Raw genomic sequence first — 17,188 nt, forward strand, 5'->3', positions numbered from 1 at the left:
AACCATGTGTATATAGAACCATGATGGTTATACACCTGTAATGATCTCCATTATGAAGAGCTCCCCATATGAAATGTTTGTTTGTTTTGTGAATCATCTGGCCACTGTGAAGCCTTATAATAGCCAAATCAAACGTTCACAGTTGTGCAGACATTGACAATAAAGTTGTAATATGTTATTCATCACATTTTAATATCCTTCACTTCTGACCTGGATGAGAGTTTCAAAGGTATTGGAGCAGTTCAGAGGGAAGACTTTGGACACCATGGTGTATTCACTCTTGGCCAGGGACAAGAAGGCTGTGATGCAGGCCAGGTAGGTCTCAATCTCAATGTGTAATATGCTGTCCCGCCCTAGTGACACAAGACAGGAGTGAAAGGGTGAGTGCCATGGAAATATCATTAACATTACATATCATCTATCTATAGTTTAATGAAAACTGTATTTAACCAGGGAGTACCTTGATATAAGGAATCCTTTATTCTACCAGGAAGTTTGAAATAGTCCTATATATAACCAGGAAGTACTGTGATATAAGAAATATAGGGTAATTCTTTTAGGGAAACCTGGATCCATGGCATGCTTAGTAATATGTTCACAAAGGAATGTGCAAACAGAAAAGCATCCCCTGTAACTGTGTCTACAGTGGCTTGTGAAAGTATTCACCCCCTTGGCATTTCTCCTACTTTGTTGCCTTACAACCTGGAATTAAAATAGATTTTTTGGGGGAGTTTGTATAATTTGATTTATACAACATGCCTGTTACGTTCCCCAGTTTATGTGTTGTAGTTTGTGTTTGTGCATGTGTTTATTTCAGGAAATGGCTTCCTGAAATCCCTCAAGCAGCTGATTGGTCGACTCCAGGGATAATTGGAGAGCTGACCCCGCCCCCTCGTCAAGACGCAGCTGTCTCCAATTACCCATTCCCTCTGAAGCTATATAAAAGCCAGTGTTCTGTTCAGGAGTGAGAGATTTGCTGGGAGGTCATTGCAGAGATTTTGCTAGAGAGATTTGCTGGGAGGTCAAGAGAGATTTTCTGGGAGGTCATTGCAGAGATTTTGCTAAAGAGATTTTCTGGGAGGTCATTGCAGAGATATTTTGATAGAGGTTGATTTTGCTGGGAGTTCATTGCTGAGAGTTGGTATGTTTTGTGAGTTTGTTGCTCAGATGGAGCTTATTTGATGTCCTTTGTTTGTTTGTGAAATTGTTTAATATTCTGTTTCATTTGTTCCCAGGGGGAAGGGGAAGGCACCTAGGGAGTGCTTAGGCAAGAGGCCCGCGGGCATACATATACCCGTAGCATATTCGCTGTCTAGGCACACTAGGTAAGACCTGGGCGGACCACCCCCTGTATTTTGGTTAGGGCACCAGGTGGTGCTAAATTAGGTAAGTAGTGGGTAGGCAGGTAAAATAGGAGAGGGGGCTTTGAGATTTACTTTCTTTGCTTTGGTTCCGTCCAGCCCCTTTTCCCCATAAAAGTCCTTGTAAACGGTACCACATTCTGCCTGTTGTCATTCTTACTCGCACCTACAGTCCATACCTTTTTCGCTTCACGGAGAGTTTAGTTGTAGCAGGGTGTTGCGTTCCCTCTTCATAGAGGCGTGCGTAACAATGCCTACCACTTTGAAGATGCTAAATCTTTTTTTCTTGTAACACAAACAAAAAAAGAATACAAAAAAAACTGAAACCTTGAGCGTGCATAACTATTCACCCCCCCCCCCCCAAAGTCAAGTCTCTTGGGGTATGTCTCTATAAGCTTGGCACATCTAGCCATTGGAATTTTTGCAAAACTGCTCCAGCTCCTTTAAATTGGATGGGTTCTGCTGGTGTACAGCAATCTTTAAGTTATACCACAGATTCTCAATTGGATTGAGGTCTGGGCTTTGAGATCTAGGCCATTCCAAGACATTTAAATGTTTCCCCTTAAATCGAGTGTTGCTTTAGCAGTATGCTTAGGGTCATTGTCCTGCTGGAAGGTGAACCTCTGTCCCAGTCTCAAATCTCTGGAAGACTGAAACAGGTTTCTCTCAAGAATTTCCCTGTATTTATAGCCATCCATCATTCCATCAATTCTGACCAGTTTCCCAGTCCCTGCCGATTAAAAATATTGGTGTTCTCGGGGTGATGAGAGGTGTTGGGTTTGTGCCAGACATAGCGTTGTCCTTGATGGCCAAAAAGCTCAATTTTAGTCTCATCTGACCAGAGTACCTTCGGGGAGTCTCCCACATGCCTTTTGACGAACACCAAACATGTTTGCTTATTTTTTTAAGCAATGGCTTTTTTTCTGACCACTCTTCCGTAAAGCCCAGCTCTATGGAGTGTACGGCTTAAAGTGGTCCTATGGACAGATACTCCGATCTCCGCTGTGGAGCTTTGCAGCTCCTTCAGGGTTATCTTTGGTCTCTTCGTTGCCTCTCTGATTAATGCCCTCCTTGCCTGGTCCGTGAGTTTTGGTGGGCGGCCCTCTCTTGACAGGTTTGTTGTGGTGCCATATTCTTTCATTTTTTTAATAATGGATTTAATGGTGCTCCGTGGGATGTTCAAAGTTTCTGATATTTTTTTATAACTCAACCCTGATCTGTACTTCTCCACAACTTTGTCCCTGACCTGTTTAGAGAGCTCCTTGATCTTCATGGTGCCCCTTGCTTAGTGATGTTGCAGACTCTGGGGTCTTTCAGAACCGGTGTATATATACACTGAGATCATGTGACACCTAGATTGCACACAGGTGGACTTAACTAATTATGTGACTTCTGAAGGTAATTGGTTGCACCAGATCTTATTTAGGGGCTTTATAACAAAGGGGGTGAATACATATGCACGCACCACTTTTCAATAAAAAAAAATAATTTCACCAATTTGGAATATTTGTGTATGCCCACTACATTAAATTGAAATGGAAATCAATTTAAATTACAGGTTGTAATGCAAAAAAATAGGAAAAACACCAAGGGGGATAAATACTTCTGCAAGGCACTGTATAAACCATCATGAAGGTGGTGTGCAAGGTGGACTTTCATGACCTGTTTTTTTGTTCTTCTTGACGGCAGAATCCACACGCCTGCTCTGCAACACCGGGCAGAGGAGGTTCCTACTCTTGTGGTCCTTCAAACCCTTCATGGAGCAGTCCAACTGATTGGAGCGCACCATGGCGTAGTGGGCCTTGAGGTCTGTGGAACAATAACAGCACGACTGATTACCATGACCACTGATCAATGGAGCAAAGGGTGTTTATGTTGTGCTGTTGGGACGCAGGTTCAAATCCTAGGTCCGCTGTAGCAGAGATAAACCGTGTTACAGATACACGAGCCCAAGAACATAAAGAAACAGATACAACAAACATATAATACAATGAAGTGAAGGATAATTGTGCAGGGAGAGGTCAGGGAAACCCCCCCAGAGGGGACATGTGGGAGGGTTGTGGCCCTCACCAAAACGTCAGTTCAGTTACGTATATTTAAGAAAGCTAATTGATACAGATACGCCTCCACCCTCTCAATAGAAGATATGCCACCAAGGCTGCGTTTAACTTACCAAAGGCTGAGCTGGGCTTGGGTCTGAAGTATGGCAGGATGTAGGAGGTGGAAGCTGGGGGCTTGGGTTTGCAAGATGGGAAGGTATGGGAGGTGGAGTCTCTAGGCAGAAATGGGATAAACTCCAAAGATGGTTGTCTAATATCGGGAATATTCAGTCTGCTGCACGGCTTCGAGGTGGATACCTTGGTGAAAGAGCTACTGGATTCCAGTTTTCCGAGGGAGTCTAGTGATGGCTTTCTGTCCAGGTACTGCGTTTTGAAATTACCAAATGACTTCAGGCCGATCATCTTGGTGAACAGGCTGTTTGCTTTCGGTTTTCCAAGAGAGTCCATTGATGGCTTGTTTTCTATTGATGGCTTTCTGCCTAGAGACTGTGTTTTGAGTTTGGAGCAGTAGGACTTATTGGTGAAAAAGCTGCTGGGCTCCAGTTTTCCCAGAGAGTGGTGGGATGGGTTTCTTTCCAGTGACCGTGTTTTGAATTTGCTGGCAGAGACTCTCCTCTTAGCTGTCAGAACTGCATCCTCACCTGGATTAACACTGACATCATTAGCATCCTCATCTGGATTAACACTGACATCATTAACACCCTCATCTGGATTAATACTGACATCATTAGCATCCTCACCTGGATTAACACTGACATCATTAGCATCCTCACCTGGATTAACACTGACATAATCAGCACCCTCACCTGGATTAATACTGACATCATTAGCACCCTCACCTGGATTAACACTGACATCATTAGCATCCTCACCTGGATTAATACTGACATCATTAGCACCCTCACCTGGATTAATACTGACATAATCAGCACCCTCACCTGGATTAATACTGACATCATTAGCACCCTCATCTGGATTAATACTGACAGCATTAGCATCCTCACCTGGATTAACACTGACATCATTAGCATCCTCACCTGAATTAGCATTGACATCATTAGCATCCTCACCTGAATTAACATTGACATCATAAGCATCCTCACCTGGATTAACACTGACATCATTAGCACCCTCACCTGGATTAATACTGACATCATTAGCACCCTCATCTGGATTAATACTGACATCATTAGCATCCTCACCTGAATTAACATTGACATCATTAGCATCCTCACCTGGATTAACACTGACATCATTAGTATCCTCACCTGGATTAACACTGACATCATTAGCATCCTCACCTGGATTAACACTGACATCATTACCATTCTCACCTGGATTAACACTGACATCATTAGCATCCTCACCTGGATTAACACTGACATCATTAGCACCCTCACCTGGATTAATATTGACATCATTAGCACCCTCATCTGGATTAATACTGACATCATTAGCATCCTCACCTGAATTAACATTGACATCATTATCATCCTCACCTGGATTAACACTGACATCATTAGCACCCTCATCTGGATTAACACTGACATCATTAACACCCTCATCTGGATTAATACTGACATCATTAGCACCCTCACCTGGATTAACACTGACATCATTAGCATCCTCACCTGGATTAACACTGACATCATTAGCATCCTCACCTGGATTAACACTGACATCATTAGCATCCTCACCTGGATTAACACTGACATCATTAGCATCCTCACCTGGATTAACACTGACATCATTAACACCCTCATCTGGATTGATACTGACATCATTAGCATCCACTGACATCATTAACACCCTCATCTGGATTAACACTGACATCATTAGCATCCTCACCTGTATTAACACTGACATCATTAGCATCCTCACCTGTATTAACACTGACATCATTAGCATCCTCACCTGTATTAACACTGACATCATTAACACCCTCACCTGGATTAACACTGACATCATTAACACCCTCACCTGGATTAACACTGACATCATTAGCATCCTCACCTGTATTAACACTGACATCATTAGCATCCTGACATCATTAACACCCTCACTGGATTAACAGTGACATCATTAGCATTTGCTGCACTCTGCCTTTAACACCAGGGTTTGGTTCAGTAGGGGCAAGCAACATAGAACACGTATTTGCAACGTCTTATTAGACATATTTCAAAATAGTTTTTTTCCCCCCTAAAGAACCCAAGAATCCACTGAATTATGTGGTTAAACTTTACACCAGGGTTGGGATCAATTCCATTTAGAAAGTTAAAAAACAATTTGCAAATTTTCCTCACTGAAAAGCATTGAAGTGAATTGGAATTTCAGTGTACTTCTGGAATTTACTGGAATTGACCCCAACCCTGGTTTACAACATGGACAAGAATGCTGAGAGTCGGGACCTCCTCCTGTTAGTGACAGAGACATACTACAGGTGAACAGGCAGCACTACTACCTTACCTATCAGCCAGGTGGAGATGGGCAGCACCACTACCTTACCTATCAGCCAGGTGGAGATGGGCAGCACCACTACCTTACCTACAGTATCAGCCAGGTGGAGATGGGCAGTACCACTACCTTACCTACAGTATCAGCCAGGTGGAGATGGGCAGCACCACTACCTTACCTACAGTATCAGCCAGGTGGAGATGGGCTTACCTACAGTATCACCAGGTGGAGACAGCACCACTACCTTACCTACAGTATCAGCCAGGTGGAGATGGGCAGTACCACTACCTTACCTACAGTATCAGCCAGGTGGAGATGGGCAGCACCACTACCTTACCTACAGTATCAGCCAGGTGGAGATGGGCAGTACCACTACCTTACCTACAGTATCAGCCAGGTGGAGATGGGCAGTACCACTACCTTACCTACAGTATCAGCCAGGTGGAGATGGGCAGCACCACTACCTTACCTACAGTATCAGCCAGGTGGAGATGGGCAGCACCACTACCTTACCTACAGTATCAGCCAGGTGGAGATGGGCAGTACCACTACCTTACCTACAGTATCAGCCAGGTGGAGATGGGCAGTATCACCACTACCTTACCTACAGTATCAGCCAGGTGGAGATGGGCAGCACCACTACCTTACCTACAGTATCAGCCAGGTGGAGATGGGCAGCACCACTACCTTACCTACAGTATCAGCCAGGTGGAGATGGGCAGTACCACTACCTTACCTACAGTATCAGCCAGGTGGAGATGGGCAGCACCACTACCTTACCTACAGTATCAGCCAGGTGGAGATGGGCAGCACCACTACCTTACCTACAGTATCAGCCAGGTGGAGATGGGCAGTACCACTACCTTACCTACAGTATCAGCCAGGTGGAGATGGGCAGCACCACTACCTTACCTACAGTATCAGCCAGGTGGAGATGGGCAGCACCACTACCTTACCTACAGTATCAGCCAGGTGGAGATGGGCAGCACCACTACCTTACCTACAGTATCAGCCAGGTGGAGATGGGCAGCACCACTACCTTACCTACAGTATCAGCCAGGTGGAGATGGGCAGCACCACTACCTTACCTACAGTATCAGCCAGGTGGAGATGGGCAGCACCACTACCTTACCTACAGTATCAGCCAGGTGGAGATGGGCAGCACCACTACCTTACCTACAGTATCAGCCAGGTGGAGATGGGCAGCACCACTACCTTACCTACAGTATCAGCCAGGTGGAGATGGGCAGCACCACTACCTTACCTACAGTATCAGCCAGGTGGAGATGGGCAGCACCACTACCTTACCTACAGTATCAGCCAGGTGGAGATGGGCAGTACCACTACCTTACCTACAGTATCAGCCAGGTGGAGATGGGCAGCACCACTACCTTACCTACAGTATCAGCCAGGTGGAGATGGGCAGCACCACTACCTTACCTACAGTATCAGCCAGGTGGAGATGGGCAGCACCACTACCTTACCTACAGTATCAGCCAGGTGGAGATGGGCAGCACCACTACCTTACCTACAGTATCAGCCAGGTGGAGATGGGCAGCACCACTACCTTACCTACAGTATCAGCCAGGTGGAGATGGCAGCAGTATCAGCCAGGTGGAGATGGGCAGTACCACTACCTTACCTACAGTATCAGCCAGGTGGAGATGGGCAGCACCACTACCTTACCTACAGTATCAGCCAGGTGGAGATGGGCAGCACCACTACCTTACCTACAGTATCAGCCAGGTGGAGATGGGCAGCACCACTACCTTACCTACAGTATCAGCCAGGTGGAGATGGGCAGCACCACTACCTTACCTACAGTATCAGCCAGGTGGAGATGGGCAGCACCACTACCTTACCTACAGTATCAGCCAGGTGGAGATGGGCAGTACCACTACCTTACCTACAGTATCAGCCAGGTGGAGATGGGCAGCACCACTACCTTACCTACAGTATCAGCCAGGTGGAGATGGGCAGCACCACTACCTTACCTACAGTATCAGCCAGGTGGAGATGGGCAGCACCACTACCTTACCTACAGTATCAGCCAGGTGGAGATGGGCAGCACCACTACCTTACCTACAGTATCAGCCAGGTGGAGATGGGCAGCACCACTACCTTACCTACAGTATCAGCCAGGTGGAGATGGGCAGCACCACTACCTTACCTACAGTATCAGCCAGGTGGAGATGGGCAGCACCACTACCTTACCTACAGTATCAGCCAGGTGGAGATGGGCAGCACCACTACCTTACCTACAGTATCAGCCAGGTGGAGATGGGCAGCACCACTACCTTACCTACAGTATCAGCCAGGTGGAGATGGGCAGCACCACTACCTTACCTACAGTATCAGCCAGGTGGAGATGGGCACCTTACCACCAGCCAGGTGGAGATGGGCAGCACCACCTTACCTACAGTATCAGCCAGGTGGAGATGGGCAGCACCACTACCTTACCTACAGTATCAGCCAGGTGGAGATGGGCAGCACCACTACCTTACCTACAGTATCAGCCAGGTGGAGATGGGCAGCACCACTACCTTACCTACAGTATCAGCCAGGTGGAGATGGGCAGCACCACTACCTTACCTACAGTATCAGCCAGGTGGAGATGGGCAGCACCACTACCTTACCTACAGTATCAGCCAGGTGGAGATGGGCAGCACCACTACCTTACCTACAGTATCAGCCAGGTGGAGATGGGCAGCACCACTACCTTACCTACAGTATCAGCCAGGTGGAGATGGGCAGTACCACTACCTTACCTACAGTATCAGCCAGGTGGAGATGGGCAGCACCACTACCTTACCTACAGTATCAGCCAGGTGGAGATGGGCAGTACCACTACCTTACCTACAGTATCAGCCAGGTGGAGATGGGCAGCACCACTACCTTACCTACAGTATCAGCCAGGTGGAGATGGGCAGCACCACTACCTTACCTACAGTATCAGCCAGGTGGAGATGGGCAGCACCACTACCTTACCTACAGTATCAGCCAGGTGGAGATGGGCAGCACCACTACCTTACCTACAGTATCAGCCAGGTGGAGATGGGCAGCACCACTACCTTACCTACAGTATCAGCCAGGTGGAGATGGGCAGTACCACTACCTTACCTACAGTATCAGCCAGGTGGAGATGGGCAGCACCACTACCTTACCTACAGTATCAGCCAGGTGGAGATGGGCAGCACCACTACCTTACCTACAGTATCAGCCAGGTGGAGATGGGCAGCACCACTACCTTACCTACAGTATCAGCCAGGTGGAGATGGGCAGCACCACTACCTTACCTACAGTATCAGCCAGGTGGAGATGGGCAGCACCACTACCTTACCTACAGTATCAGCCAGGTGGAGATGGGCAGCACCACTACCTTACCTACAGTATCAGCCAGGTGGAGATGGGCAGCACCACTACCTTACCTACAGTATCAGCCAGGTGGAGATGGGCAGCACCACTACCTTACCTACAGTATCAGCCAGGTGGAGATGGGCAGCACCACTACCTTACCTACAGTATCAGCCAGGTGGAGATGGGCAGCACCACTACCTTACCTACAGTATCAGCCAGGTGGAGATGGGCAGCACCACTACCTTACCTACAGTATCAGCCAGGTGGAGATGGGCAGCACCAATCCCTTACCTATCAGCCAGGTGGAGATGGGCAGCACCACTACCTTACCTACAGTATCAGCCAGGTGGAGATGGGCAGCACCACTACCTTACCTACAGTATCAGCCAGGTGGAGATGGGCAGCACCACTACCTTACCTACAGTATCAGCCAGGTGGAGATGGGCAGCACCACTACCTTACCTACAGTATCAGCCAGGTGGAGATGGGCAGCACCACTACCTTACCTACAGTATCAGCCAGGTGGAGATGGGCAGCACCACTACAGTATCAGCCAGGTGGAGACAGTATCAGCCAGGTGGAGATGGGCAGCACCACTACCTACCTACAGTATCAGCCAGGTGGAGATGGGCAGTACCACTACCTTACCTATAGTATCAGCCAGGTGGAGATGGGCAGTACCACTACCTTACCTATAGTATCAGCCAGGTGGAGATGGGCAGTACCACTACCTTACCTACAGTATCAGCCAGGTGGAGATGGGCAGCACCACTACCTTACCTATCAGCCAGGTGGAGATGGAGATGATGTCCTGAAGCCTAGTTTGGGGTATGAGTTGTACCTCCTCCACTCCGCCTGCAGACCCATTCAGTGACTTTTTGTCCAGGACATCCAGGATTCTGACTGTCTGCACTGGCTTGCTGTAGCGCCCCAACAGGACTTGGAACTCGGACTCCAGCTGTGACTTGGCACTCTCTAAACGACCTCTCTGCAAAAACCGTTAAGAGTAGTGTTGGGGTCAATTCCATTTCAAACCCAGTCAATTTAGAAAGTAAACCAAATGTCAGTTCCTATTCCAAATGTTCCTCATTGAAAAGCATCGAAGAGAATTGAAATTAGAATTTTAGGGGACTTCCTGAAATGACTGGAATTGAACCCAACCGTGGTTTAGAGATCTTAGTTTACTACCATACCCCGTTCAAAGGCACTTAAATATTGTTTCTTGCCGTTTACCCTCTGAATGGCACACATACACAATCCATGTCTTGATTGTCTCAAGGCTTAAAAATCCTTCTTTAACCTGTCACCCCCCCTTCATCTACACTGATTAAAGTGGATTTAACAAGTGATATCAATAAAGGATCGTAGCTTTCACCTGGTCAGTCTATGGCATGGACAGAGCAGGTGTTCATGTTTTGTACACTCAGTGTGTGCTGTACGTTCAAATCGGAGGATCTAACAGTTATTGGATATAGTGATTTAAATCTAACAGTTGGATAGTGAATATACAGTGATTTAAATCTAATAACAGTTATTGGATAGTGACTGTAGTGATTTAAATCTAACAGTTATTGGATAGTGTCTATACAGTGATTTAAATCTAACAGTTATTGGATAGTGTCTATATAGTGATTTAAATCTAATGGTTATTGGATAGTGTCTACATAGTGATTTAAATCTAACAGTTATTGGAAGTGACTGTAGTGATTTAATAGCGACTATCTCTTCTAGTAAAATAAGGCATCTTGTGATTAATGAGCACCCTTTCACTGAAGCAAAGCATACTCTATTCTCTTGTCAAACTGTTTGATAGTATTCATACTTCTACAAAGAGAACCTGGCTTGATTGAATTAGAGATGGCAACAGAAATACATGAAGACAGTGTTACCAGCATATTCAGCTCAGGCCCATCTGGGTCTTCCTGTTGAAAGTACTCCTCTGCTTTCTTGAGTCGGTGAACACAGGCTAGATAGTCAGGAAGTCTTCCTGTAGGCCTTTGCAAAGAAACACATGTACATACAGAAAAAAAATATGTATTTAATTCTAAAATTATCAGTTGATCAGTCATGTATTTGACACACAATGTTGACACAAATATGACTATTCTCCCTCTCCTTCTCCCTTGACCCATACTGAACCTCTATTAACAGAACATCATACTGAACCTCTATTAACAGAACATCATACTGAACGTCTATTAACAGAACATCATACTGAACCTCTATTAACAGAACATCATACTGAACCTCTATTAACAGAACATCATACTGAACCTCTATTAACAGAACATCATACTGAACCTCTATTAACAGAACATCATACTGAACCTCTATTAACAGAACATCATACTGAACCTCTATTAACAGAACATCATACTGAACCTCTATTAACAGAACATCATACTGAACCTCTATTAACAGAACATCATACTGAACCTCTATTAACAGAACATCACACCGAACCTCTATTAACAGAACATCACACCGAACCTCTATTAACAGAACATCATACTGAACCTCTATTAACAGAACATCATACTGAACCTCTATTAACAGAACATCATACGGAACCTCAATTAACAGAACATCATACGGAACCTCAATTAACAGAACATCAGTAGTACTCTTTTCACTCTCTCGTGGTTTCTCAATACAAACTGTGCTGGCTTGGATCATTGTCCTTTTCCAGTATAATTCCAGCAACTAAATGTAACCTAACCAGGCCAGGCAGGCCAACTCCACACAGTATTGTGAATAGGGTATACGAGGTCAAATATGGGGCTTGTGTGAGTGTGTGTGTTACATCGTTCTCCCTACTCTCACCCCTGTATGATGACCTTGTCTGTGTCTCGGACGGCTTGGTAATGGCTGATGGCATCGTCCAGGTAAAATAATGTCTTCTGCGTTGTCCCCTTCAGCTGCAATAGGTTCTGTGTGTTGTCGTGCATGGGAATGACCGAGTTCTCCAGGTGCTCCAAACGGCACTCCAACGACGAGAGAATGGACACCTAGGACACCACACCTTGAGCTACACTCTCACATTAAAGCTTGCATAGAACTGAAGCTATCTTAAGACATAGCATTTGAACTCTACTTCATTTGCAATTCAATACATTAACTCACCAATACGTTTTAGCTAATAATATTCTGTAATAAGTGCAGGAACTCAAGTAGTAGCACATTTGAGGTGTGGTACTCAGTTCCAGTGAGCTCCGGCCCATAGCAAACACTGATTTAATTCATATCTGTGACACAGTAATTTTAGTTGGACACAAGTCAGGTAGCTAACAGCTTATGTAAGAGGATTCAAGTTCTTTGATTTCAGATTAAGCTTACCATGCCTTTAGTCAGCTGATCACTTCTTTTGAGGCTGTCGCTAACGAATGTCAGCAGATCTTGATCCTTGAGAAGAAAACGGATTGGTAACTAGCTAGTTGAATCTAATTTGGCTAACGTTAGCTCTCCCTACATATTATTGTCGCATTTAATGAGGCTACAGTGGGTTCTCATACAAATAGTCAAAACGTTAGTAAGTCTACTACTCTAGCAAGCAATGTCATATCATATTTGGACAGACATGTGAAGTGTTCACTGGCCATTGTGTGGTCTGAATGACACCCTAACTCAGGCGTGTTACTAGATACAAGCTACAGCTGCTAACGTTAGTCCTAGTTCATGGATGATAATTTGATTTGCTAACGCTAGCTACTGTAACTGGCCAGCGAGCCTAACGTTACCCGTTTGAGCTTCTCCTCAATCTTCTCTCTCCACAAATATGTTTCATCTGTCGCAGTCATTATGTTAACAATAACTTTACTATTTTATTGTCAAGCATTTGTAAAACAGTTCGCCCCCTGCCATGTAAATGAGTTCGCCAACTGAACCACAGGTTAAAAGGGTTGTTGACGGTTAGTCAAGTGGCTTCTGCTTCTTTGCGCCAAACTTCCAAGGACAAATTCCTTTGGCTGCATTTAGTGTGGACATTTTTTTGCATGATATTATTACAACTCACTTGACTCTCACACTTTTGTTTTTATTCATTCACCCAGACATTTTATGTAAATATAATATTTACAAATGTCTTATATTACAATCAGCAGTTATCAATCATTAACAAGGTTGTATTTGAATATTTAGCAGGAAAACAAATGAAACAAACATACAAAGAAGCCTAGTAGTCTCTTAGTTTTATACTACATCGTTTGTAGGACTCTGTGGGAAACAACCCCGTGCCCTCAGAATAGAGAGATGCCTTCCACCTGTTCAACAGGAATTAAGAAAAATAACAGTAGCCTATGCCTCATTTAAAGCAAGGCAAGATCCTCTTGATAACATAAAATATTACATTAGCAGAAATGCTAATGTTTCTTCTCTCTGCACATCCACCTCTAGGGTCCCTGTTTGGCCATTGCCTATATAAAGAAAACAAACATGAATGTTTAGATGGCAGAAATATATATTATCACAGACAAAAGTAGTCCATGTTGCAACTGAACCCGATCTCAAATGGGAAATACAATTGTAGTCGAAATTAAAAATAAGTTGGTGTTTATTATCCTCCGAATTGCTACCTATGAGCTGAAATGTCTAATATGATCCGTTTTTAAATAAGTACTATATACCCGTTTGAAGAACTGGCTGCCAAGGTAGTTGGTTGCCATGCTCCTCAAGTTGGTCTTCCCGCCTACTTTGCATCGCACATATCCATACAGGTTGGCCCACTGCAATGCCACACCCATGATCACCACTGCCTGCAAGGGGACATGACATAAAAAATGCAATGCGTTGTGATTATTTATGTTTCTTTGAGAACCCAAAACAATGCATGTATCTGTTTATGTTAAATCATATAGCTAGGTTCATACTAGGTTTGACATATTCATTATCGGGTGGGAAATTAGAGATGTCTAAATTCAAATGGAGAAAGGAAAGGTACTGAACCCACCAGCCACTTAAACTTGAAGGAGAAGAGAGTACTGAACACAAAGATGACCCAGAGGACTGGACACACAACCAGACCCAGCCAGAAGATCTGTGATTCAGAGTTGGTTGGAACGTTTCTACTGGTTGCCTACAGAGAGAGTTGGGAAAATAAAGCACGTGTCTACAGAAGTCTTAGTTGTTGCAATTCTTTCAGTCGTAGACTCTTTGCTTTGTTTAATTGATTGAACAGTCTGATTTTCTATATACCGTTTTTTTGGGGTGCAATTTTCATATAAGCCCTCTTGGATTTCCAAACCCACCTTGTTGTTTATCGGCACTGATTGTCTTTCACTTGTATTTTGTGGGTGCGAATAAATAAATGAAAACTAAACTAAACTAATAGACAGGCACAACTACAACTCCACTCAGCCTGTTACCAACCCTTAATAACCTTCTTGACCAGATACAATGCTATTTTACAGTAAACAAATTGTCTGAGAGAAATTGATAAAAAGATTGTGGGGGCTGTTTTGTTAGACTTCAGTGCGGCTTTTGACATTATTGATCATAGTCGGCTGCTGGAAAAACAAACGTGTAATGGCTTTACACCCCCTGCTACATTGTGGATAAAGAGTTACTTGTCTAACACAACACTGTCATGGTCAAAACATATTGATACATCAGTAGCTAAGATGGGGAGAAGTCTGTCCATAATAAAGTGCTGTTCTGCCTTCTTAACAACACTATCAACAAGTCAGCTCCTACAGGCCTTAGTTTGTCACACCTGGACTACTGTTCAATAGTGTAGTCAGGTGCCACAAAGAGGGACTTTGGAAAATTACAATTGGCTCAGAACAGGGCAGCATTCCTGGCCCTTGGATGTACACGGGGAGCTAACATTAATGACATGCATGTAAATCTCATGGCTCAAAGTGCGTGAGAGATTGACTTCATCACTACTTGTTGTTGTAAGAAGTGTTGACAAACTGAATGTGCCGATCTTTCTGTTTAAACTACTAGCACACAGCTCAGACACCTATGGATACCCCACAAGACATGCCACCAGAGGTCTCTTCACAATCCCCAAGTCCAGAACAGACTATGGGAGGCGCACAGTACTACATAGAGCCATGATTACATGGAACTCTATTCCACATCAGGTAACTTATGCAAGCAGTAGAATCAGACTTTTTTTTTTTAAATAGATAAAAATACACCTTATGGAACTGTGAAAAGACACACAAATGTACAGACACACGTATACAAGTACTAACACACACGTATATTGTAATATGGTATTATACATTTTGTATTGTAGATATGTAGTGGTTATATGATGTACTGTTTTATCTTTTGTTTTATATGTAAGTGCCTTAATGTGTTTGGACCACAGGCAGAATAGCAGCTGCATTGGCAGCAGCTAATGGGGAGCCGTAATAAATACAAATACAGTCATGGACTATACTGCAACCGTACTGGTCTGGACTCAAACACCCAGTGGCTCTGTCCATCCTCATCCACCTGGTTCCACCACCTGAGGCCCACCATCAACCTGCCAGACACATTCTGAGAAAGAAACAATGGGATCACTCACCAACTGGACCTATAAAACAAAAGCAACTTTGACCCTTTTCACACTACTCTGTCAATCTGTGCTAGCCTGGCCTGGTTACACATCCAACAATCGCTGGAAACATGTGGGAAAGGGCAACGTGAAAAGAAAATATCCAGGCCAACACGATAGTGTGAAAAGGGTAAAGTCATACCACATCAAACTATGACAACCCACCCACCTTGACTGTCCAGAAGTCACATGAAAGGAGGAGGATGATGGTGACCATACAGACGATGAAACTACTGCTCAGGATTTCACACAGTAGGTAGACTAAGATGGCACTGGTGCGGAAGAAGAGATGGAAGAACGTGGCCAGGGGATGCCTAAAACAAGAGCAGGTTTTGATCACACACACGTGTGTGTGTGTGTGTGTATATGTGTGATATATATATATATACATACACACATACGAGAGAGAGAGAGATACAGCAAAACAACATCCCTTGTTCTGGTAGATCAGAATAGGTGATACGGGTTGAAATGAAAATATCAGTTTGTTCTGTTACTCCTCATCAATTAGTGAATCAACTTCCAAAACGCACTTGATTTCTGATTTCTTCTGTCTGGTGGGGGTATCATCATCGTCGTCACCAAAGAGTGGAGCATCTGCCTCCTGTGAATCCTTCCAAGAAAGAAATGAGCTGTCAAACAAGGCTCATTTTGAGGTGGCTAACGCTACTTAGATAGCTACTACTGTAACTTACAGCTACCTGACATGGCAGTGAGTGACACACCAATTAGATGGTTCTGGGGTAATTTGGGCATTCTAGCTAAATAGTTCGGTTTAAAACATTACAAAGGTTTATCTATTCAAATAACTGCATAAAAACGTAGCTAGCTAGCTAAAAGAACAAGTGAAGTTAAGTGAGCAAGCTAGCTAACAGTTAGCTAGTAAGGCTCACTGAAGTAGGGAAACAAAGTTAGCTAAGAAAAACGCCATGAGAGCAACTTGAACAGTAAAGCGTTACCAGGCATAGTGTCATCAATAATTAAAGATATAAAACAACTTATTTGTTTGAAAATAGTAAGAGATCTCACCAGTCTCATCATCTTTGACACTCACTTCCGGATGACGTGTAGGTAAACAACAAACATGCTTGTATGAAGGACCCCACTCATGGGTGCAGAATAAGTTGCCTGATTGCAACTTTGTAAAGATCTGAACCAGAGATTTGAAAATCTAATGTGATGTGAAATGTGATATCACTAATTGTATAAATTAATTAATTAATTAATGAAAAAATATATTTGGTGGGTGTGGCTTGAAGCAATGAGTGACGTTTTTAAAGGGCAGTGGACATGCGGACAGTTTTTCCCAACACACAACCCCTCCCTGTTTTTAAACTGGTCGTTCAGTACAGAAATGTTTCTGTTCAATTGAACGTTCGAGAACGTAAAAACATACTGAACGCAGCCCA

At 44.2% G+C, this 17,188-nt stretch overlaps 2 protein-coding genes across 5 annotated transcripts in view; both read right to left on the bottom strand.

The window, feature by feature from the left end:
- The window catches only part of LOC115121528 (exocyst complex component 7-like), a 32,171-nt gene extending 19,029 nt beyond the window's left edge, over positions 1 to 13,142 (bottom strand). For 3 of the 4 annotated variants that reach the window (XM_065010686.1, XM_065010687.1, XM_065010688.1), the window contains exons 1-3: positions 3,535 to 6,075; positions 3,024 to 3,170; positions 211 to 353 (exon numbers count right to left, since the gene is read on the bottom strand). In XM_065010686.1, coding sequence (XP_064866758.1) covers positions 211 to 353; positions 3,024 to 3,170; positions 3,535 to 5,461 — 2,217 coding nt within the window. In that variant the 5' untranslated portion in view covers positions 5,462 to 6,075. Of the gene's footprint in view, positions 1 to 210; positions 354 to 3,023; positions 3,171 to 3,534; positions 6,076 to 10,012; positions 10,221 to 11,121; positions 11,228 to 12,055; positions 12,241 to 12,568; positions 12,635 to 12,969 lie in introns of those variants that run through there. The other variant, XM_065010689.1, reaches the window with a different exon arrangement.
- A 102-nt stretch (positions 13,143 to 13,244) lies between these two features.
- Positions 13,245 to 16,912, bottom strand: zgc:112148 (uncharacterized protein LOC550424 homolog). The gene is made up of 7 exons (XM_029643992.2): positions 16,809 to 16,912; positions 16,313 to 16,392; positions 15,949 to 16,093; positions 15,632 to 15,721; positions 14,178 to 14,303; positions 13,855 to 13,983; positions 13,245 to 13,644 (listed from the first exon to the last, which is right to left on the bottom strand). Exons 1-7 carry the CDS (start codon positions 16,818 to 16,820, stop codon positions 13,621 to 13,623), a joined length of 606 nt encoding a protein of 201 aa, XP_029499852.1. The 5' UTR covers positions 16,821 to 16,912; the 3' UTR covers positions 13,245 to 13,620.
- Between the last annotated feature and the right edge of the window lie 276 nt (positions 16,913 to 17,188).

The sequence above is a fragment of the Oncorhynchus nerka genome, linkage group LG26, assembly GCF_034236695.1.
Source record: "Oncorhynchus nerka isolate Pitt River linkage group LG26, Oner_Uvic_2.0, whole genome shotgun sequence".
Classification (NCBI taxonomy): Eukaryota; Metazoa; Chordata; class Actinopteri; order Salmoniformes; family Salmonidae; genus Oncorhynchus; species Oncorhynchus nerka.

Coding starts and splice junctions, on each gene's coding strand:
- zgc:112148 (XM_029643992.2), bottom strand. Junction 13,984..14,177: donor CCTTCAAGTTTAAGTGGCTG/GTGGGTTCAGTA, acceptor GTCCCCTTGCAG/GCAGTGGTGATCATGGGTGT. Junction 13,645..13,854: donor GCAGCCAGTTCTTCAAACGG/GTATATAGTACT, acceptor TTCTTTATATAG/GCAATGGCCAAACAGGGACC.